A 24926-nucleotide genomic window follows, 5' to 3' on the forward strand; every position below is an offset into this window, starting at 1 on the left:
TTCCGCTAGACATCCCTATGTTACGTATTAGAGGGCTACATGGCAATATTCACGCGGCAGGGTTTACCACCCATGCACGTGGGGTTTCAACCTGGGTGAATCCTAAGGCTGCAATAACACTAGAACCTTTAGAAACGGGTAAAGAGGGTAGGTTTGTCATCACTAGGTTTAAAGGGAACGGTCTGGACCTCATTCTGGTCAATGTATATGGCCCGAATTACGATAACCTGGATTTTTACAGAACGTTGACCGACACAGTAGGTTTGCACGCAGGTGGTCAACTGCTCTGGGGTGGTGATTTTAACTTAGTCAGAGACCCAACATTGGATAGATCGGTGGCCCGTAGAGGCGCATTACAGCGGCAGCTAAGGCAAGGGAAGGCGCTCTAGTGTGATTCGACTTAAGTGATGTATGGCGCCAAAGGTCTTCAACTAAAGGGGGGGTTCACGCATTATTCTGCATATCATGATATACACACTAGAATAGACTACTGGTTTGCTGCCAGGCGGCTGACTGAAAGCACTCGTACATGTAAGGTTCTCCCTCGTACATAGTCAGACCACTCCCCTCTGCTGTTGGTGATAGATACCCCAAGAAAACTTATCCTTCCTTTCACCTGGAGATTCCCGTCTTATTCATTGCTAGATGCAGTCTTCAAGGAAGAAATGGCCGAAGCTATTGAAATATATTTTGAAGCGAACGTGGGTTTGGTGGACAGCTTTCATAGTGTGTGGGAGGTGTTTAAGGTATATATGAGGGATGGCTATATCCAAGCATGCGGGTGTGATTCGGTCGTTCCGCAAACGTATTGCAGATCTAGAACAGAAGCTCGTGTCCCTAGAAAAAACCCAACAGGCCAGGCGAGACAGTCACACAAGAGATTAAAGTGACGCTAGAAGAGTACCATGATGCAGCTGACAAAGAGATTAAACACCTTGGCAAGTACGCTACAGCCCGCATATACGGGGAGGGGGGGAGCGCCCGGGGGGCGGTATTGGCCCGACTACTCAAACAACGTAGAGATAGGACTGTTGGGACCGAGATCAAATCAGTAGACAGGGTTTCCCTAACAGAGGAAACGGATGCCGCTGACCGGTTCCGACACTATTACACTGACCTATATGCCTCTCGTAGTGGCAGCTTGGAAGAGCGCATACTAGATTATCTCGCGCACACAAAACTTCCATGGCTAACGAGCACCCATCGGGAGTTCTTCATGCGTCCCATTGAGAAGGAGGACATTTTTTCTAGCCTTCTCAAAAATGAAAGTGGGAAGTGCTGCAGGCGGGAACGGGCTGACGGTGGCCTTCTACAAGGCGTTTGATTTATATTATAGAGCTGCGCAGGCATACTATTGGCTCCATGGCCCCTTCGACATTCCACACCCCCGCATAGAATCTGCAGTTTCTGCCCCTCTGGCATTGCCGGCTCTGATGTTCACGCCCCCTGATAGGTGGATGGGGATTCTTGACTCAATCAATGCAACCACACATGCTTGGCAATACTTGCTGCAGTTGCAGGCCGGTGCTATTCTGTACTCTCCCTGCGCTCAGCTAGACTGGTGCCAGTGGCTTCCGCCGTGCAGGGATAAAGGGGTTACGATGGCATTAAACGCTCTTGGGGTACAGACAGTAGGGGACCTCTTTGTTGATGGTGAAGCTAAGAGCTGGGGTGACATGGGGACTGAAGGTGAGGCACCTACTCTGTTTATGCACTTCCAATTTCACGGGTTCGTCATGCACTACTGGAGATCTTGGGAGAGGACATCTGTTGAGCCCCCGGAACTTCCGGCCTTGTCCTATGTTATTAAAGCACAGTCGCCCCTCAAGATAGCATCCAAAATCTACCAAGTCTCAATGTCAGATAGAGGACATAATTACACTAAGGCACGCTTGGCCTGGCAACGAGACCTGCAGAGGGTCATAGAGGATGATATGTGGACCTATTGCTGCACCAGCACAAAACGCATATACCTGAACGGGAGACATAGATTGATGCACTTCAAATTTCTAAACAGGGTTTACTATACCCCAGAGCACCTACATAGGTATGGCTTGAGGGACGAACCAACTTGTGACAGATGTAACACACAGACTGCTGACTTCTTTCACTTAGCCTGGTATTGCCCGGGGATCTCTCACTTTTGGGAACTAGTCTTTGGAGAACTGGGCCGTGTTGCTGAGTTGTCGCTGACGCCAGAACCTGCTCTTGCGTTACTTGGTTTTTCTAGGCAAAAACCCAGGCGGGTAAGAAGACTGATTGACATGGGTTTGCTATTAGCCAAAAGGTGTGTAGCGACTTGCTGGTTCCGAGGTCCACCTCCCACAGTAGCTCAATGGGCACGGGACATGTTATATTGTAGCGCTCAAACGGAAAACTATAGTGACCTTCTGCCACCACGTAATAGACCGAAAAACTTCTGGAAACTGTATAACACTTATGTAGCTACCGAAGGGGTTGACACAGCAGTTCCTGGACGAGATGCGCAGGAGATTGACCAGCACAAGTCTATGGTTGACGAGTAGAAGAGGGACTGCAACAATAGTAACACATTTTGTTGTGTAAGGTCATGATAGGTCTGTTTTGCACTATGGTTAGGAGGGTGGAGGAGTAAGATTTGAGCACGAGATCACATGGGATATGTCTGCTAATTTGTTGATGATTATATTGTAAAGACAATTTGGTATACTGTGTGTTACTATGAAGGTACTAGTGCTGTAAGGAGTCTCATGTTTTGTTTGCATAAAACCTAATAAACATTTTTTTTTTTAAAAGAAAGTAACTGCATCATGATTTAAACAAGAGGGGAGCATTACTCTGTGAATATGATAGACCATGCAATCAAAAGGTGCAATACAATGCAGATTACCACCCCCAAACTGGACCTCTCAGGTCAAATCAATAAACAGCATCTTGAGATTCAGACACAACACAAACAGTTACAGCGCAAAGCAAAAGGCCATACTTACATCCTTTCTCCAGATACATTAAACAAGAAAGCCACAGTGGTCAAAAGTCCGTGTTTAACTTACTATACCCTTTGTGAAGCAACCTTTCTGACTTACCAGAGGAATGTCCACCCCCCAGAGCTCACCACCAAGCTTGCAGTTTATCTGCAAGAGGATCTTCTGGGCAATACTTCTCAGTTTGTTGGGTTGTGAAATGGTCCTGGCATTAATCACCTGGAAAAATATTAAAGTTGACATCATGTAAAAAGATCATAAACTGCCAGAAATACAAAATATAATTAAATTGAGACAGCTGTGCAGCAAGAGACTACAACTGAATTCCTGAACAGCTAAACCAAACCTGATGTGTTTATTATTTACAATGACACTCAGCTGTGACACAAGTGTAGAAGCAGATTTTAACTGTAGCAAGATAACACATTTATGATACAATTATGATACAATTCAACATATTTGCTACTGAACAGATGTAAAAACACTCAATGTAAAATCAACAGTTAACCACTCTAAGAACATCTTGATACAATCAAATATACATCCCCTCTTCCATGCAATTAGCCAAACATAGGCATCAGTCTCCTCCTCTTTGCAGCTCCAAAGTCTCCTCCCAAGTGGGTTTAACCGCCTCTTGTGGAACAGAGCATCAGTTTGTGGTGGTAAGTGACTGTAGCTTACTCTAATGTCACCAAGTGTTAAGTCTCAAAGGTAAATTTGAGTACCTACACATGAGATGGACCGCAGGACTAACTTCTGCATTGGCTTGTGCAACAAAATACCACATCAATGACTGTTTGTGATCCGAAGAGACATCTAGCTGAAGATTACCTTACCTTAGAATTATCCCTTAGGTGGCAGCCTGAATCCAGAATATTTTCATGAGCAGTACCCCTGCGCGCCAGTAGGTAGTGTTGATGCTATTCGAGTGGTGTTGTCCGTGCTGGAAGTTATGTGCTCTGTGCCTATATAGGTGCCACCACAGTGCGCAAGTTCTTTTCTCCCCTCAGTCACTTTTTGAGTAAACTTATTTCGACTTTTGTCGAAGTGTTTTTGAGACCTTCTCCTGGTGTGGCAAGGATGTCATGTCAGAAGTCCGGCTTCAAGCCCTGCTATGCCCACTTCTGCCCGATATCTGTACAAACACGCATCTTGTATGCCTTTGGTGCCTCGAGGGCAACCACGATTCGAAGGCCTGCTCTGATTACCGAGACATGAATACAAAGGCCTTGAGGGAGCTATCACCCAAGCTCCTGGTGGCTCGATGTGCGATGCCGCTGACAATCTTGATCGCGGTCAAGACGAAGGTCCCAGGAGCAGTCGTGGTGTTCAAAATCTTTGTTGCACTCAAAGTCATTGGGCCACTTAGGTAAGTTTCATCGTAAGAAAAAGAGAACGAATTCGAAGAGGTCTTCGACTTCTCCTCATCTGTCAGCCGACAAGATGAGGGAGCATCGACATTCGAGGCCTGGATCCATGGTTGAGCCAGCACCTGTGTTGGGACCGCGCTTCTCTGAGTTTATCGGGATTCGATATGACCCCCTCTCAACTTCACAAGCTTTATGGGGCCATGCGCCTCAACATTGAACGGCCAGCTTCTGTTGGCATGCATTCGGGCCCCATGGGTTTGGGAGGGGCCCTCCTGGAGCCAGCCTGACCACTCCAGTCACAGTATCAGTTGAGGTCTTTGGATCAACAGATTGATCTGGACCGGTATCATTTGTCCCACTTCTGCCATCATCGAAAATTTAGGCGGGCTCTGGCAACTGCAGGAGTAGTGACAGTCCTAAGGGTAATAGCCTCAGAATACCTGGTGGCATGTTCCACTACAAACAGTAAAAAAAAAAACAGTATAAACCTGTTGCCTGCAGCCAGGGGTCCAACAATGTCAACCCCTACCCTTTCAAAGGGAAGCCAACCACTGGTAGTGGAATTAAGGGGGGTTTGGTGTTTCACCTGTCCTGGCACTGGCTTAACAGGTAACACAGGAGTAACAGAAGTCCTTTACTTTTTGGGACAGGTTTGGCCAGCAGAAGTGGGCAACAACCTACTCCAAGTTTTAGTTTGGCCAATATACCCATCTACGGGGATGTCAGGGGCCAAAGTGAGAAGAAATACCCTGTACATCAGAGGCACTACCACCCACCTAGGAGCTCTGCCGTGCAAGGCTCAAGTTCCTGAGGCTCAGTTCCATCAAGGGCTGACAGGTCTTCTCCCTGAGGAAAGGGGACCTGGGCCTGAGTCTTTTCGGAAGTTGGTATCCCAGCCTTCTTTCCTTTTCTCTAGGAGGTTTGGTACCTTCTTCCAGGCTCCAAGACCTCTTTTTCACACTGGCCTTTGCTCTTTTCTCATGCTTTTATACACACCTATACAGGTAGTTCCAGCATGGCTGCATGGGTTTTCATCTCCACCTGAGCCCATGCTGAGGTCTGCAGATCATTCCCTGGCAGACATTCGACTGGTATGGCAGAGGACATGACCACCTTCTATTGGCTACTAACCCCTCCCAACTCCAAGGACGCCATAGCAATGGGATGCCCCTTGGCAATGTTATCAGCATTGATAACTGGATAGGTTTACCCAGTTAAGTACTGTTCTGGGGATATCAGATTTTCAGTCATCATAGTGACACTTGCATCTGTACCCCTAAGTGCTTCTACTTCAACCCCATTTATGAGTGGTGTTTGTCTTTATCTCTCCAGATTAGTGGGCTAGACAGCTAGGGTAGCCATACTCACCCTCACCTCTTAGACTAAAATAGCTTCAGTGTGTTCTCTGACCTGGTCAGGGCACACCAAGAATTCCATCTGGAGACTAGCAACTCCTGTTGGTGGTGGACTAGTGGTAACTCTTTTGGGACATACAGAGCCCCCAGTTTGATGACCATTATGTTTACATAGATGGCACCAAGCCTTCTTGGCATCTCAGGTTTTACCCTGGTACCCACCACCCTTGGATTGGTAAGACTCTCGGAAGCAGTAACCCCAATCTTTTTGTACTTTCACCCTGGGTCTTTCAGGACACCCTTGCTCACACCTAATGGTCAGCCTTCTTCTCCAACTCCAGAGGAGAGACTAACCCTAAGTCTATGAGGTAATGATGCATTTTTTCAAAAGTGCAATTACTTAACAGATGCTCCATCGTTATCAAATTATAGAGGCCATCCCCATCTTGCACCATACTGACCTTTAACCAGCCACCTTTTATTTTAAGTGAAAAGTCAACCAAATCTACTCAGGACTGACTTGAGGTTTTGTGAGTCTCTCTGAATTGGATTGTGTACTCTTCAGTGGTTTCCAAAGCCCTCAATCAGAGAATCCTTCATGAGGCCATATGAATCAGCTTCTTCCTCATTAAGTATCAGAAGTCTATCCCTGCACTTTCCTGATGATAACTCCCACAGTAGAGAGCCCCAGTATCTTTGGAGTAACGTTCTCATTTTACAAGCCCTCTCAAAGGCTGTAAACCACATTGTAATGTCATCACCCTTAACATATTTGGGGACAATCAATCATGGCTTCTAGACCTATCTCAGCATTCTCTATCTATAGCCAAGATTTTGGTTTCAAGGGTTGATCTTTTGGCTAGTCTTGCACAATATAGATCTTCCTCATTTAGCTCTTCTATGTGCCTTGAGTCGCCTGACCTACGCCCAGAAGCGGAAGTCACTCGAGGTACATATTTAGGATAGAGGTTTCTATTTTGTTCCTCATCCATGCTGGTGAGGATGTGGCTACCCCCTTGAGTACTGACTAAAGTCTCATTGTAACTGCCCACCCCCTATTCAAGGATGTCAGGATTGCCAGTCAACTGAGCTGCATCAAATTCTGCAAGGGCCTCCGGAAGGCTTACTTTTGTAGGGTTTGAGCCAGTAGCAATTTTACTAGCTTTATAGAGATTCCATAACTGCTGCATACTGAGCTGCAGATAAGGGGAAGGTTGAGTCTTGTATGGTTCCCTCTGAGCCAGACATGTTTATCACATTTGGGACTTTTTTTTTGAAAATCGAGAAAAAATTCTAAAAGACTTTTAAGGCCAAACTTTCTAGTACATTTTTTACATTTCTAAATCAGCACACTGGGGAACTTAACACCAGGCCCTAACAGTTCAAATTAGAACATTTTGAAAAAAATCTAATAATTTGAAGAAATATAAGAATACTGAACAAGTGGTATCAGCAATGCAAGTCTTGTATCTCACAGCTGAACCACCAATGTAGGAAGCTAGCTTTTTATATAGTGGACCAATGTAAGGGCACACCACGTAAAAAGTCCAGATGACCCTTATTGGTTTACAGGGCTTAAATAATCCAAGTGCTCTATTTGTGGTAGTGTGGTGAGCAGTTTAGGCTTATCAGAAGGGAGTGTTAAGCATTTGTTCTACCCACTGAGACAATAAATGAGACACTCTAAAACACATTTAGGACCAACTTATAAAAATAACACAGGGCTTTATATAATTTGAGAAATCAAGATCATCGGAATCGGTTAAGTACTTTCAAAGTTATGGATTTTACAAGAAAACTGTAAAAATGCTCGAATAACGTTTTTTGAGGAATGAGCTTCGTACACGGAATGTTATCCTATGCGAGGAAAAACATTTACAGCAAACATATACTTGCAGTCTGTGTTAGGGATGCCCTTTAGGACTTAAGGTGCTTAGAAGGTGAAAGTCCAAATAACCACCAGTAGTTCGGGTTGACCTACCCTGAGGTGTACGGGTGCAGAGTTGCCGGTCAGGATCGTAGCCCCAAGCACTACACCGTTAAAGTCAATGGTACCTGAAACAAAGAGGCTGCAAGGGGGGACTTGGGGATAAGTCCGGGAGATCTCAACCGAACCGGGATCTCAATCTGAACCGGGAGGTTCAGGTCGGTAGGACCCCTAGGCCAAGGGGACACAGTCAGGTGTCACAGACACGGACTGTGGAGCTACTGTGAAGAGGGTTTTGGCTGGCTGGCCACTGGAGGTCAATGCTATCAAGCTTGTTGGTCGGTTCTGCACAGGAGGGAAAAACCACTCTCTGGTCGTTGATCTTGTCGGTCCTGAAATCCCTTGTCATGCAGGCAGATTTTCCACACCAGTGGTGTCTGAACTGGACACAAACAAGCCCTGGTTGCTGCAAGTGCTCCGGTTCCCAGGGTATTGGTGCAGGGGGGCTTCCAGCACTTACCTCCTGGAACCATGAAAACCAAAACCTCATCCTGGAGCGATGCTCCCTCAGTGGGCCACCGAATAGCCAGCAAAACGATGTACAGGACAAGTGCAGTCAGTACCTGCAGATACAGGGCGATGGCTTCTCCACCCCAAGAGAGATGCTAATTGGTTGTTGAAGCTCTGGACAGTCCTCCATGGGTTTGGGGAGGATGTGCAGCTTTTGGACGAGTCGGTCTTTGTGACTGTGGCGATCCAAGCAGTCAGGCAGGGTTTGGTGCCAAATTCAGTGTAGGTCCTCTGTTTTCACAATGTCTGCTCTTCTTCGACATTCTTCAGTTCTTAGGTAGACACTTCTGTCACTTCTGTCACTCTGGTGTCAGGGTGACTACTCAATTTAGGGGTGTTTAGGGGAGCATATAGGTGGTAGTCAATGGGCTACGTACCACTAGGGTGACTACATCGCCTATATGACCATTCTTATAGGGAGTGGGCATAACCCGAACTCAAACTTCTCTATTTTCACCAAAAACAAGATGGTGGAACGCTCCTCTGGCTGTCCACTTCAGGTAGTCTACCTTAGAGGTGTGACTAGCTTGCAAGTGAAACACACCTCATGAATATCTAATTTCCCACCTGTTCTGGTGCCAAATGGGCCACAGGGAAGGGGGTGGCATTCCCCAGATCTGGGGGGGAAGCCTTGGTAACATATCAAAGTTGGCAGAGGCTTTGAAGCCTCTGTCCTTGATATGCTAATTCCACTACACATTCTGCTGGAGCAGCTGTGATCACTGTCTGCCGGGCAGGCTTTGTTTCTGGCCTCTGAAAGCGCTGGCTCTCACCTGCAGGGCGTCAGAAACTCATCTGTGGTGGCAGGCTGGACGATACCGGTCGGTCAGCATACTAGTGACTAGGTGCCCTTTTGGTGCATGTGTTAATAGAACCATGCTGGCATCAGTACGGATTTTTTCAGACAAGATGTTTGATACCAAACATCAGTATATCCAGGGAAGTAATTATGCAGCTGGGTAACTCGTAATGACCAGTGCCCAGTACATATCTTTAAAATGGCCTCTTGATCACTTGCAATGTCTGGCAATGGAGCTGGATATTACAGGGGCATATCTCCTCAAGCAGATGGGCCCTCACATGTAATATAATGCCCCTTGCCTTAGTGCTCTAGGGCCTGCTGTAGGTGTGACTTACATCTAGTACATGTAGTGTATTTAGACATTGCGAACAGAGAGTGGGCAATGTCGTGTTTTCGGAATGGCTTTTACCATTTCACGCATCCTGCAATTGCAGTCTGCATGCAACTTGTGGGTGGGTCCCTTTAGGTGGCATACAACATGCTGCAGCCATTAGGGACCCTCTTTAGTACCCATGCCCTGGGTATCAGGGGAACCATTTACCAGGGACCTACAAGGGTGCTAAAGTTCTTGCCAATTGGGTTACAACTTGGCATTTATCTTGTTGTTAGGGAAGGAGCACTGGGACTGGGGGCCTGGTTAGCAGTGACCTAGTGCACTACCAATCAAAATCAGTAGCAGTGAGCAAAAAGTGGATTTGACCATATCAAAAAGTGGCACTTTCCCACAGCTCCGGACTGAGCTCGGAGAGTTTGGAATTTCATGCTGGTGTGCATGTCCATCAGTCCTCCAATCAGGCTGTCCCTTCGGGAGAATCGTCTGTCACAGCCGCAGGGGAGGGATCTCCAACCGAATCAGTCAACAGGCCGCCTTCTTGCGTGGAGATTGATTGATGACAGTTGACAGCCTTCGACTTTCCAACCGAAGTCTGCAATGTTATTCTGGCAGCCAGGCGTCCTTCAACCAAAACGGTATACGCTTGCCGTTGGGGCAAGTTTGTGACATGGTGTGCAGAAAAGCAGGTTGACCCCCATTCTGCTGTACTTTCTCAGGTTCTTCCCTTTATTATTTCCCTTGCCCAGCAGGGCTCTGGTCGGGACACCTTAAAGGAGTACCATCCTGGTATCTCAGCCTTTCTGCGGTTGCCTGACTAGCCATACCTCTTTAAATCCCCTATCGTACATAGGTTCTTGAAAGATTTACAACATAGGTTTCCTCATTCTTCCTGTATCATGTCTTAGTGGGACCTTAATCTCGTCCTAACATTTCTCATGTGTGCTCCCTTTGAACCCTTGCACAACTATCCTCTTAGGCTCCTTACCATTAAGACGGACTTCCTGGAGGCAATAACATCTGCCAGAGGGTCAGTAAGCTTCAGGCTTTGCACTCCAAGCTTCCATACCTGAACATCTACCCGCACAAGCTTGTTCTAGGGCCTAGAGCTTCCTTTCTGCCGATGTCGTCACTCCCTTTCATGTAGGCCAGTCCATCACTCTGCCTGCTTTTACGCTCCGCCACATCCTTCCAAAAAAGAGGAGAGACTTCACCGACTGGACCCAAAAAAAATTGTTGTTGCTCTACCTAGACCACACAAAAGAGTCCCAGTTGGATGACCAACTCTTCGTGGGGTATTTCAGAGCGAAGAAGGGTAAGGCTGTGCAGAAACGGACCATCTCCCGATAGATCATGCTCTGCATTAAAATATGCTACACATATGCCAAGAAGCCAACCCCCTGAAGATTTGCGTGCTCATTCCACCAAAGCCAAGGCTGTGACCACTGCGTTAGCACCTGGAGTCCTGGTCTTGGACATCTGCCAGGCAGCAACGTGGGCTTCCTTGCACACTTTCACAAAACACTACTGCCTGGACAATCAGGTCCGTTGGGATGGTATTTTGCCTGTTCAGTCCTGCAGGACTTTTTGGTAGGACATTGTTTCGCAGACCTACCTCTGGGAGGTATTACTTGGGTATATTTTCCATGGTAAGGAATTTGCAGCTAGAAGTCTCTAGCAGATGCAGAAGTTACTTACCTTCAATAACGCTTTACCTGATATAGACCACCAAGCCGCAGATTTCTTACAGACCCACCTGCCCCATTTGCTCTGCAAACAGATTTTGAGGGACAGGGCTTTCCTCTTTCAGGGCCCTAGTTTTCTACACCAGTGGTCATTGTTCTTCATGGCTCTGCGTTCCTGCCATGGAAAAAGGTGAAAAGTGACTGACCTCAGAGGGCTGGGGTGGCGCCTATATAGGCACTGTGCACTTCTCCTCTGGCGCAGACAAAGCCACACGGAGCCGAATGATGCCACCTACCAACGTGCAGGGGTATTTTTACAAATATTTTCCAGATCGAGTTTGATGCCTGGGGATAATTCTAAAATAAGGGATCTGCGTAGAGATACAGTCTCTACCAAATAAGGCATTAGCAAAGGTAAGTAACTTGTCAGTCAATGTAAAGAACTTTCAATCAGTCTTGGATTATAGGCATCCTGTGTTTGTAGGCCACAGGTATTACTCCTTGAATCTGCACATTTGTAACATTGAAACAAAGTGTGAACTGTTCCCAACCAGCACTCCTATGCAGTTTAATATATCCTGAGTTTAATCCCTTTTTGGTGTGCAAGCAATGATTTGGACTCCATCCTGGATTACTTAAAAATATGAAAAGACAGCTAATCTGAATCATGTGAATGGTCCCACGGGACAAAAGTCTTTATTTGAACACCTTATGTGGCACTAAAAGAACTCAGAACAAAAGGGGATGTGGCTTTCATAACTCGAAGATGGCAGCCGCCTACAATATCCTACACGTATTCGCGCCATCGGGGCAGCTGATGGTATAACCAGTGGTAGACGTGACTCTGGTGGCGGTGCAAGTTCTGTGGCAGTCCGGTGTGGATATTCGGCCTGAAGACGGAGTTTCGCTGTGCTCCGCAGTAGTGTTGCAGCAGAGGCCTACTGCGTCCATTTTGTGCTGGCGGCTGTAGCACGGGCGCTCTCCGTGCACCACAACTGGTCGGCGTGCGGTGGCTGGATCCCGTCTGGCCCCGCTGGGCTGTGGGTCACACCGGAGCACACATCGGAGGAGGTGAGGTCCCGGTGAGCTCTTGCGTGTGTTGTGGAGTGTGCAGGCCGGCCAGTTAACGCACATTGCATTGCTGCGATTTCATTCTACGCGGCTCGGCCTGCGAGGGAAGTGGTTTTTGCGACCCCATTTGACGCAGCCTCTATCCACGCACGTGTGTGCTCTGCCTCTTCGAGAACTAAGTCTCTTACAAGCACATCCCCTCACAACCCTGATTCGGACACAATGAGCCCGGTGCTGGCTCCTCTGGCAGCAAGCGTGACTGCGGATAGTGCATTGGGGAGCATCGGCGCATAGGATCTTACAGCACGAAGCCTTATTACCCTTATCGACTACCCCGGACGGGTATGCTCCATCAGATCCTGTGATCGGTACCTACCCTCCCGGGCCCAAGACACAGTCGGGTATTTGATTTATTTGTGCTCCGATCAAGTCTCATAGAGTGGGGCCCACATCGTGCTCTTGTTTGGGTCTTGACGCAACGCGGCTCATCATAGATTGGCTTTGTGTGCTACTCCTGTGGTGCAAGAAGGTGCTGTGGACAACCTCACCACTTGATATTTGCTAACTTTTCGCAAGTGACCAACTGAGCTGAACAGCCTGAGAAAATATATTACTTAGCTTTGTAAAAACTAATTCTGGTGGATACACTAACTGCAGATTCCTGGTGTTGAGACAGTGAGCAGCCAGGACATCCACTGCTTCTGACGTAAGATTGGTTCTGCTCATTCTCCATACAAATAGATGCACACTGTGCAGGTTCAAAGCGGTACAAAAGGGGGTGTTGATGGACGGAGCATCAGAACCAATCAAACACTCACACCCAGTCAACAGATCAGGGTATGATCCATCACCGTAAGAACGGTGATGGATCAAACCCAGATCTGTGGACTGGGTGTGAGTGTTTGATTGGTTCTGATGCTCCGTCCATCACCACCCCCTTTTGTACCGCTTTGTTCGCCATAAGTTGGCAGGGTATGCTCAGACGTGAGTCCCTTGCTCACTTTGCCACTGGATTCAAGCAAGCCTGGCTGAAGACGGCTGAAATGCCAGAAACCGGTCCTAGGAAGCTTGTTTCCGGTCCAGAGAAGGCATGGCTTGGCAGTTCGGGCTGAACTGTTCTCATGAGGCACAGGGTCAGACTGATTTGCATATGGCCATGTCTGAACTGGGGTGGCAGAGTGGGCTTAAGAACGGTGATGGATCAAACCCAGATCTGTGGACTGGGTGTGAGTGTTTGATTGGTTCTGATGCTCCGTCCATCACCACCCCCCTTTTGTACCGCTTTGTTCGCCATAAGTTGGCAGGGTATGGTCAGACGTGAGTCCCTTGCTCACTTTGCCACTGGATTCAAGCAAGCCTGGCTGAAGACGGCTGAAATGCCAGAAACCGGTCCTAGGAAGCTTGTTTCCGGTCCAGAGAAGGCATGGCTTGGCAGTTCGGGCTGAACTGTTCTCATGAGGCACAGGGTCAGACTGATTTGCATATGGCCATGTCTGAACTGGGGTGGTAGAGTGGGCTTTAGAACGGTGATGGATCAAACCCAGATCTGTGGACTGGGTGTGAGTGTTTGATTGGTTCTGATGCTCCGTCCATAACCACCCCCTTTTGTACCGCTTTGTTCACCATAAGTTGGCAGGGTATGCTCAGACGTGAGTCCCTTGCTCACTTTGCCACTGGATTCAAGCAAGCCTGGCTGAAGACGGCTGAAATGCCAGAAACCGGTCCTAGGAAGCTTGTTTCCGGTCCAGAGAAGGCATGGCTTGGCAGTTCGGGCTGAACTGTTCTCATGAGGCACAGGGTCAGACTGATTTGCATATGGCCATGTCTGAACTGGGGTGGCAGAGTGGGCTTAAGAACGGTGATGGATCAAACCCAGATCTGTGGACTGGGTGCGAGTGTTTGATTGGTTCTGATGCTCCGTCCATCACCACCCCCTTTTGAACCGCTTTGTTCGCCATAAGTTGGCAGGGTATGCTCAGACGTGAGTCCCTTGCTCACTTTGCCACTGGATTCAAGCAAGCCTGGCTGAAGACGGCTGAAATGCCAGAAACCGGTCCTAGGAAGCTTGTTTCCGGTCCAGAGAAGGCATGGCTTGGCAGTTCGGGCTGAACTGTTCTCATGAGGCACAGGGTCAGACTGATTTGCATATGGCCATGTCTGAACTGGGGTGGCAGTGTGGGCTTAAGAACGGTGATGGATCAAACCCAGATCTGTGGACTGGGTGTGAGTGTTTGATTGGTTCTGATGCTCCGTCCATCACCACCCCCCTTTTGTACCGCTTTGTTCGCCATAAGTTGGCAGGGTATGCTCAGACGTGAGTCCCTTGCTCACTTTGCCACTGGATTCAAGCAAGCCTGGCTGAAGACGGCTGAAATGCCAGAAACCGGTCCTAGGAAGCTTGTTTCCGGTCCAGAGAAGGCATGGCTTGGCAGTTCGGGCTGAACTGTTCTCATGAGGCACAGGGTCAGACTGATTTGCATATGGCCATGTCTGAACTGGGGTGGCAGAGTGGGCTTAAGAACGGTGATGGATCAAACCCAGATCTGTGGACTGGGTGTGAGTGTTTGATTGGTTCTGATGCTCCGTCCATCACCACCCCCCTTTTGTACCGCTTTGTTCGCCATAAGTTGGCAGGGTATGCTCAGACGTGAGTCCCTTGCTCACTTTGCCACTGGATTCAAGCAAGACTGGCTGAAGACGGCTGAAATGCCAGAAACCGGTCCTAGGAAGCTTGTTTCCGGTCCAGAGAAGGCATGGCTTGGCAGTTCGGGCTGAACTGTTCTCATGAGGCACAGGGTCAGACTGATTTGCATATGGCCATGTCTGAACTGGGGTGGCAGAGTGGGCTTAAGAACGGTGATGGATCAAACCCAGATCTGTGGACTGGGTGTGAGTGTTTGATTGGTTCTGATGCTCCGTCCATCACCACCCCCTTTTGTACCGCTTTGTTCGCCATAAGTTGGCAGGGTATGCTCAGACGTGAGTCCCTTGCTCACTTTGCCACTGGATTCAAGCAAGCCTGGCTGAAGACGGCTGAAATGCCAGAAACCGGTCCTAGGAAGCAGGTTTCCGGTCCAGAGAAGGCATGGCTTGGCAGTTCGGGCTGAACTGTTCTCATGAGGCACAGGGTCAGACTGATTTGCATATGGCCATGTCTGAACTGGGGTGGCAGAGTGGGCTTAAGAACGGTGATGGATCAAACCCAGATCTGTGGACTGGGTTTGAGTGTTTGATTGGTTCTGATGCTCCGTCCATCACCACCCCCTTTTGTACCGCTTTGTTCGCCATAAGTTGGCAGGGTATGCTCAGACGTGAGTCCCTTGCTCACTTTGCCACTGGATTCAAGCAAGCCTGGCTGAAGACGGCTGAAATGCCAGAAACCGGTCCTAGGAAGCTTGTTTCCGGTCCAGAGAAGGCATGGCTTGGCAGTTCAGGCTGAACTGTTCTCATGAGGCACAGGGTCAGACTGATTTGCATATGGCCATGTCTGAACTGGGGTGGCAGAGTGGGCTTAAGAACGGTGATGGATCAAACCCAGATCTGTGGACTGGGTGTGAGTGTTTGATTGGTTCTGATGCTCCGTCCATCACCACCCCCTTTTGTACCGCTTTGTTCGCCATAAGTTGGCAGGGTATGCTCAGACGTAAGTCCCTTGCTCACTTTGCCACTGGATTCAAGCAAGCCTGGCTGAAGACGGCTGAAATGCCAGAAACCGGTCCTAGGAAGCTTGTTTCCGGTCCAGAGAAGGCATGGCTTGGCAGTTCGGGCTGAACTGTTCTCATGAGGCACAGGGTCAGACTGATTTGCATATGGCCATGTCTGAACTGGGGTGGCAGAGTGGGCTTAAGAACGGTGCTGGATCAAACCCAGATCTGTGGACTGGGTGTGAGTGTTTGATTGGTTCTGATGCTCCGTCCATCACCACCCCCTTTTGTACCGCTTTGTTCGCCATAAGTTGGCAGGGTATGCTCAGACGTGAGCCCCTTGCTCACTTTGCCACTGGATTCAAGCAAGCCTGGCTGAAGACGGCTGAAATGCCAGAAACCGGTCCTAGGAAGCTTGTTTCCGGTCCAGAGAAGGCATGGCTTGGCAGTTCGGGCTGAACTGTTCTCATGAGGCACAGGGTCAGACTGATTTGCATATGGCCATGTCTGAACTGGGGTGGCAGAGTGGGCTTAAGAACGGTGATGGATCAAACCCAGATCTGTGGACTGGGTGTGAGTGTTTGATTGGTTCTGATGCTCCGTCCATCACCACCCCCTTTTGTACCGCTTTGTTCGCCATAAGTTGGCAGGGTATGCCCAGACGTGAGTCCCTTGCTCACTTTGCCACTGGATTCAAGCAAGCCTGGCTGAAGACGGCTGAAATGCCAGAAACCGGTCCTAGGAAGCTTGTTTCCGGTCCAGAGAAGGCATGGCTTGGCAGTTCGGGCTGAACTGTTCTCATGAGGCACAGGGTCAGACTGATTTGCATATGGCCATGTCTGAACTGGGGTGGCAGAGTGGGCTTAAGAACGGTGATGGATCAAACCCAGATCTGTGGACTGGGTGTGAGTGTTTGATTGGTTCTGATGCTCCGTCCATCACCACCCCCTTTTGTACCGCTTTGTTCGCCATAAGTTGGCAGGGTATGCTCAGACTTGAGTCCCTTGCTCACTTTGCCACTGGATTCAAGCAAGCCTGGCTGAAGACGGCTGAAATGCCAGAAACCGGTCCTAGGAAGCTTGTTTCCGGTCCAGAGAAGGCATGGCTTGGCAGTTCGGGCTGAACTGTTCTCATGAGGCACAGGGTCAGACTGATTTGCATATGGCCATGTCTGAACTGAGGTGGCAGAGTGGGCTTAAGAACGGTGATGGATCAAACCCAGATCTGTGGACTGGGTGTGAGTGTGTATAGGTGCACAGATGTACAGAAGTCTGAAATTGCGTCAAAGGTGGAACTCAAGAGGAAAAGTCCTAAAAAATAAAACTCTGGGCTCTGAGTGTTTACAGAGGTGGCAAAAAGGTACACCAAGGGCTTGCCCACTGTGCAAAGAAGCCCTGTGGACCTCTGGAAGTAGATGCCACCTTCTGAGTTTGTCTGCTCTGATTTTGAGGTATTCCACTAGATGACTGACCTGGGCCATGACAGCCAGAGCCACAGCTCAATGTGTCCAGATAGAGCGCCCTTATATACAAGCCTCCTTACCTATAGAGGTCCAACACTGCAATTGTCTCATCCATTATAAAATGGAGCCACCTGACCTAGATGGAAGGCAGACAAGCTATCAAATCCAGTCAGATTGCAGGCAACTTCAGCAGATTTCTGAGGTGGTACAACTCCATCTGAGACCAGATGCCTCTGATCTTTATATCATCCAGGTGACTTCCCCAGCCGTAGGGCAATGCACCTGCCGCCATCATTGACTTCTGGAAGGGGTATGGAGAAGTCTGCTGCCGATCAATTAGCATTCATTATCCACCACTGGATGTTCTGAGCACCTTTGTAAGAGGCACAGATCTTGTCCAAAAGGTTTCCCAAAGTTTGGACACATTGCAGGCGCAGGTTCCAGTAACAGGCCTCTATATGCATGAGGCACTTTGAGGATGCAAGACACTGACAGGCCTAGGGCTGAAACAGTGTCTCTTATCGGAATGTCCGGAACTCACTAGAGAGGTGACAAGGCCTTCAAGGCAACCTTACACAAGATGACCCAGATTGAGGGCAGGCTCAGGGAAGGTCGAAAACCAGACTAGAATTAATTGATGGAAAATTCCAGGGTGAACAACAGCAACATTCTCCTTTGACAGCGAGGCTAAAGGAGGATGAGAATACATGTATTCCAACTGCAAAGATGAGTTGCAGCTATTTACATGACCTACATAAATGTATGAGGAGCAGAAGTAAGGCAGAAAGTCAGGATAGTATACTGGAAGTGGTCTGATCCCATCGTAAAGCAGAGATACTCCCTGTGAAGCAGCAGGACTGGTAAATGATAGTACGTGTTTTGCAGGTCCAAGGACACCATTCAATCCTTGTGGTCCAAGGCTGACTGAACTTAAATTACCAGTGTCAAAGAATGTGGTTTCAAAAAACTGTAGATCAGGTCATCAAGATACTCATTAAAGGGCAGTACAGAATTTGAAGTAAAAGGCCTAGGTTGCAAAATCTCATTCTGAAGGTGAGCTTTAGTATCCTTAGTGGAGAAGTGCGGTTCCAACGCCCCCCCCACCCCTCCCAAACACAAATACAAAAGACGCACTTTCATAGCTAGAGGGCCCCAAAGGAGAATCAAGGACAGATTCTGGGAAGTTATCAAATGTCACTGGCACTCCGGAAGTCAAGATATAAGCCAGGATCAGTGTAATGAGAGGGTAACAAGTTGTCAACCCCAAAATGCATCCATCCTTCTGAAGGACTGCTGCTGAGGTAATTGCTTCAGCATTGCTTATAGTACAGTGTGAAATAGGGAGAATTCTAGCTGAGGAGCCACTTAATTTGGGGTCCGGAGCCAAATTCAGATTCTATGCTCTCAAAGAGCCACCACTGGGAAAACCACCACCGAGGTCTGCAGTACAGTAGTGGATATATTGCCAGATATTGGAGGCGGAGCAGTCTGATTTTGTCTGGGGTCAGCTGGCAGATGTTAAGCTACGGCCATCGCTCGATTAGTGGGCCCAGAAAGAATCCTAGTGATTGTCTGGATAAACTTAAGATTTGCAGAATAGCCTCCTTGAAGGCTTCAGCCTGCTATAGAGCGGAAATGGCCAGGGAACTCAGGAGCATAGACTTCAAATTAAGCATCAAGTCAGAAGAAAAAGGCAAAGCTGGTTTCAGGAAAACCAATAGCGAGATCTCTCTCAAGAGCGGAAACACCTAGATGTTGATGAGTCTTTAGCTTTTTATATGTTTCTTTGTCGACTTTTCCCCTTGATTTCACCATAAGCGAAGAAAACTACCAGGATCTACCTTTTGCGGTGAATTGAGAATGACCCAGTTTCTAATGTTCGGTGACAGACTTTGGCTTCTCTCTCCCTGATGCCTTTGAGGTGCATCAGGGACCATTTGTCAGGATTTGGGGTTCTTTTGGTGCAGAGGCACGACAGATAGATGTCATGCAAATCAATGACCGTCATCTGCTTCTGGCACACCAACATACTTTGAAGCCTGATGTCTTTGAGGACTATATCCCTGCACACAGCCAAATTAATCTGAAAAGAAAATATTTTTATAAAAAGCGTAATGAGTAGCAGAAGAGCTCCGGAGCAGAGTCAAAAAAGCACAGAACGGCCATCAACACGCAGAGGAGGCCCCTAAATGCAGCTCCAAACCATCATATTTGAGGTGAGACAGATTTGTGGTGGAGACAGATGGCGGCACTGCTAGGGGGCAGGAAATATTGCAGAAATTTCCAGATCAAGTTTGGAGCTTGGCGAGATTCACGAGAATCTGGCTTTAGAAGTATGCATCAAAAGACGTTAGTCAAAAGAAGATAGACTGATTTCCTGGGTTCAAATTTCATGAACAGCAGATTTATGTATAGCATAACAAGTTACTTACCTTCAGTAAGGACTTCTCCGGTAGAGACTCTATATAGCAGCAGATTCGTTACCGTAGAATATTTTCCAGGCGTCATACTGCTTCCGGAAACTTTTAGTGAACAACACCCCTGCGTGGCGGTAGATGGCATTGTTCGGTTCCGTGAGGTACTGTTGAACAAGTTACTTACCTTCGGTAACGATGTATCTGTAAGAAACATTAGTTAGTTAGATTCCTCACCTTAGAATATCCCCAGGCGTCAGACTGGATCCGGAAGATTTTTGTAGCAATATCCCTTGCGCGTCGCTAGGCGTCGTCTGCGGCTCCGCGTCCGTCGTTGGCATCGTGCGCCGGAATGACGTCGGAGTACTTAGACACTGCCCTCGCGCGCTGACGTCAGTTCTTGTACATAGCTTTCCGCGCCAGGAACGCAGAGCCATGCAAGAGACCGACACTGGTGCCAAACAATCTAGGGCCCTGAAAAGGATAGCCTTAACCCTAGATGTCGGTTCGCAGAACGGGGAGGATGGGTGGGTCGGTGAGGAATCTAACTAACTAATGTTTCTTACAGATACATCGTTACCGAAGGTAAGTAACTTGTTCATCTGAAAGAAACACGTTAGTTAGATTCCTCACCTTAGAATAGATACACAAGCAATACCAACCCCGGTGGTGGGTCTGCAAACCAAGATCACACCAGAAAGTCCTGGAGGACAGAACGGCCAAAGAAGCCATCCCTCCGGACTTGGCTGTCTAGGCAATAATGCCTGGCAAAAGTGTGCAGCGAAGCCCACGTCGCCGCCTGACAGATGTCCTGCAAAGGGACTCCCCCGTCCCAAAGCAGTAGTAGCCGCTGTGGCCCAAGTAGAATGGGCTCGCAGCCCAACAGGAGGGTCCTTTTTCTCCAAGGAATAACAGGTTTTTATACACAAAACGACCCACCGGGAGATGGTCCATTTGTGCACAGCTTTCCCCTTCTTAGCACCCACGTAACCAACGAAAAGCTGGTCGTCCACCCGGAACGGTTTTGTGCTGTCCAAATAAAAGGAGAGGGCACGTTTTGGGTCCAGACGGTGGAGCCGCTCTTCCTCTTTGGAAGGATGCGGAGGCGGAAAGAAGGTGGGCAAGGTGACAGATTGCCCAAGATGAAAAGGGGTCACCACTTTCGGTAGAAAGGAAGGACGAGGCCGAAGGACAACCTTGTCCGGATGAACAGATAGAAAAGGAGGCTTGGACGATAGAGCCTGGAGCTCACTCACCCGTCTAGCCGAGGTGATGGCTACCAGGAAAGCAGTCTTAAGAGTCAAAAGACGAAGAGGACAATTGTGAAGAGGCTCAAAGGGAGCGCACATCAGAAATGTTAAGACAAGATTCAAGTTCCACTGAGGCATTACGTAAGGGACAGGAGGGAACGTGTGAGTAATGCCTTTAAGAAAGCGTGAAACTACAGGGGACTTGAAAAGAGAAGGCTGATCAGGAAGCCGTAAGAAGGCAGAGATGGCAGCAAGATAACCTTTCAAGGTGCCCAAGGCAGAGCCCTGCTGGGCCAAAGAAAGAAGTAAGAGGAGAACCTCAGAAAGAGGGTCGGAAAGGGGATACACAGCCTTTGCTGTGCACCATGCCACAAATTTGTTCCACCGGCAGGCGTATACCGTCTTTGTGGAGGGACGCCTGGCTGCCAGAATGATATCACAGACTTCAGAAGGCAAGTCAAATGGCATCAACTGCCGCCGCTCAATCTCCACGCATGGAGGTGGAGGCTGGACAGGTTCGGGTGGAGGACCGTCCCCTGCTGCTGCGACAGAAGATCCTCCCGAAGGGGCAGACGTATCGGAGGATCGGTCAACATACTGAGTAGCTCGGGATACCAGTACCTTCGTGCCCAATCCGGAGCCACCAAGATGACTTGGGCCCGGTCGCGCCTGATCTTCTTCAGCACTCTGGGCAGAAGTGGTATAGGCGGAAAGGCGTACAACAGACCGCAACTCCACTCGCGACGAAAAGCATCGCCGAGCGAGTGCCGCCTTGGAAATTCCAACGCGCAGAACTGCTGACATTGCGCGTTCTCGTCGGTGGCAAATAGATCTAACCAAGGCTCTCCCCACTGCTGAAAGAGACCTTGAGCCACCTCGGAGTTCAGACGCCATTCGTGATCCATCATGCACCGGCGGCTGAGTTCGTCTGCTCTGGCATTCAGAGAGCCCGCCAGATGTTGAACCACCAGGGTGACGCCCTGGTGTTCCAGCCATGTCCAGAGGCGCAGAGCCTCCTGACAAAGGTTCCACGACCCCACCCCGCCCTGTTTGTTGCAATACCACATGGCGGTGGTGTTGTCCGTGAACACCTGCACGACACTTCCCCGGACAGAGGGAAGGAAGGCTTTCAGTGCAAGTCGGATCGCTCTCAGCTCCAACAAGTTGATGTGGAGGCGAGACTCCGCTGGAGACCAGAGGCCTCTGATCTCCGCCTCTCCCATATGGCCACCCCATCCCAGGAGGGACGCATCCGTCACTACGACATGCTCCGGTAGTGGTAGGGAGAGGCTCTTGCCTGTGACCCAATCGCGGTCCGTGAGCCACCACTGCAACTGCTGTGCAGTGCCCTCCGAGATCAAGACATGGTCGGACATGTTGCCGTGATGCTGGGCCCACTGAAACTTCAGGTCCCACTGCAGATCCTGCATGCGCCGCCTGGCGTGATGCACTAGTAGGATGCAGGAGGCCATCAGCCCCAGAAGCCGCAACACTAGCCTGACCGAAACACAGGGTAGAGGCCGAAAGATGGGAATCAGGGCCTGTATATCCCGGACCCGCTGTTCCGGTGGATGAACCCGGAACTTACGTCGAATCGAGAACCGCTCCGATGAAGAGGAGCTTCTGAGAGGGGTTCAGGTGTGACTTCGGCACGTTGATGGAAAACCCCAGCAAATGCAGGATAGCCGCCGTAGTCTGGAGGTGGGAGACGACTGCCTGGGGCGAGCCCGCCTTCAACAACCAGTCGTCGAGAGAGGGGAAGACTGGAACCCCTGATCTGCGCAGATGAGCTGCGACCACCGCCATCACTTTCGTGAACACCCGAGGGGCACTGGTAAGGCCGAAGGGGAGCACAGTGAACTGAAAGTGCTCCTGACCCACCGTGAACCGCAGGTAACGCCGGTGGGCCGGCAGGACAGGGATGTGGAAATATGCGTCCTGCAAGTCCAACGCTACCATCCAGTCTCCAGGTTCTAGGGCAGCTAGAACCTGAGACAAAGTCAACATTTTGAACCGTTCGTTCTGGAGGAAGGCATTGACGTTCCGGAGGTCCAAGATAGGGCGTAGGCCCCCTTTGCCCTTCTTGGGAACCAGAAAGTAGTGGGAATAACAACCACGGCCTACTTCTGGGCTCGGAACGCGCTTGACGGCCTCTTTGGCCAAGAGGGACGAAACTTCCTCTTGCAGAAGATTCAAATGATCCTCCAAGATACGGTGGTGCTGCGGTGGCATGGCTGGAGGAGTCGTCTCGAAGGGGAGGGAGTAGCCCCTTCGGATGATTTGCAGCACCCACCTGTCCGAAGTAATGGTACGCCAGTGGAGCAGGTGATGGCGAACCCTGCCTCCCACTGGCGAGGAATGGGCCTGAAAGCCCGGACTAGGAAGGCTTTGAGGCGGATGCTGCCGGGGTGGATGTGGGCTGACTGCGTTGTCCTCCAGTACCGCCTCAGCGGAAACCACGTCCGCGACTGCGTGCAGGCTGGTTCTGCGGCCGGTGGCTAGGCGGACGTGAGGAGGTGCCCCTTCCTTGGCCACGAAAGGAGCGAAAAGCGGAGAGGCCCAAGGACTTGGCCGTAGCCCGGGAGTCCTTGAAGCGAGCCAGCGCACTGTCCGCTTTCTCACCAAAAAGGCGAGCGCCATCAAAAGGCATGTCCATGAGAGTGCTCTGGACATCCCCTGAAAAGGACGTGGACCGCAGCCAGGCGTGACGTCGATGCGCCACCGTGGTAGAAATCGCCCTACCCAGCGAGTCCGTAGTGTCGAGTCCACATCGGATTGCATGGCGCGCTGCATCTCTCCCATCGGCCAGAGCCGAGGAAAGCCGTGCCCGGGCCTCCTCCGGGCACAGGGGCAGCACGTCCTCCACCGTATCCCACAGAGAGTGGGAATAACGGTCCAAGAGACAGGCGGTGTTCAAAGACCGCAGGCCGAAACTGAGCGAGGAGAACAGCTGTTTACCGAACTGATCCAGTCTCTTGGAATCCCGGTCCGTAGGAGCGGACGGGAAGGAGGATTGGGAGGTAGAGGCCTGGATAACCAGACTCTTGGGGGTGGGGTGTTGGGACAGAAAACTGGGGTCGCCCGGAGCAGGACGGTGGCGCCTGGCAACGTTCCTATCCACAGGAGGGACTGTGGAGGGCTTGGACCAGGTGCCCTGCAGAACGTCAATGAGGGCCTCATTGAATTGCAGCAGAGGTTCAGTGGAACTTGCTGCAGACTGAAGCACCTCAGTGAGGATGTTAGTCCTCACAGCCACGGCAGGCAGCTCAAGCCCAAGGGCCGCGGCCGCCTTGCGCAGCACCACAGAAAAAGCTGCACCCTCCTCCGAAGCCACAGTCGGAGGAGAGATGAATCCAGTGTCCGGTGAGGTATCCAAACCACTGGCCTCCCCCAGTTCATCTGCCCAGTCCTGAGAAAGTGGGCCCTGAAGGGCCAAAGGGTCCACGGACCCCTCCCAGTCGCCCCAGTCATACGATTCCTGGTAAACAGGAGGAATGATCGGAGCCGGACGATAGACAAAATGCGTCTCTAGCGGCATCAGATGCGGCGTCTAGCGGCGCCGCGCCGGCGTTGGGTCCGGACAGGGTCTGAACCGGGGATCGACGTCGACCGGAGGCGGCGTCGGAGGTGGCACCGGTGTCGATGCCGGCGGAGGAGGCGTGACGAGGTCGACCGGCGTCGACGGGGGCCCAGGCATGGGCCCCTCGGGGACCTGCGGCGTCGGGCCGGAGCCTCCAACGGCGCCGGAGCCGCCGGCGCGCAAAGTCGCCCAGTCGAGTCCGCGGGGCCCAAAGGCGCGCCAGAGGGCGTCGACGGCGGGGCCAGGCTCCTCATGGCCGAGAGGAAGGCACTGACCTCCGTTGGCGTCGCGTCAGTCCCAGGGACCGGCGGGTATGGGGACGTGCGCGGCGCTTGTGGCTCCGGCGGAGCCGCGGGGGTGGAACCACCCTGACCCTCGGCCGAGTCGCGCGACCGGCGAGGGGATTCCGAAGAGCGGTGTCGCCTCTTGGACTTCTTGGAGCGCTTCGACTTGCCCGAAGACTTCGAGCCAGACAAGCGACGTTGTCGAGTGCGGCTCCGCG

At 50.3% G+C, this 24926-nt stretch overlaps 1 protein-coding gene across 3 annotated transcripts in view; it reads right to left on the bottom strand.

The window, feature by feature from the left end:
* The window catches only part of PIWIL2 (piwi like RNA-mediated gene silencing 2), a 1855951-nt gene that overhangs the window by 444323 nt on the left and 1386702 nt on the right, over window positions 1-24926 (bottom strand). For all 3 annotated transcript variants that reach the window (XM_085633754.1, XM_085633756.1, XM_085633755.1), the window contains one exon: window positions 3066-3182. In XM_085633754.1, the coding sequence (XP_085489880.1) occupies window positions 3066-3182 (117 nt within the window). The remainder of the gene's footprint in view (window positions 1-3065; window positions 3183-24926) is intronic.

Source organism: Triturus cristatus, chromosome 11, assembly GCF_964204655.1.
Source record: "Triturus cristatus chromosome 11, aTriCri1.1, whole genome shotgun sequence".
Taxonomy (NCBI): domain Eukaryota; kingdom Metazoa; phylum Chordata; class Amphibia; order Caudata; family Salamandridae; genus Triturus; species Triturus cristatus.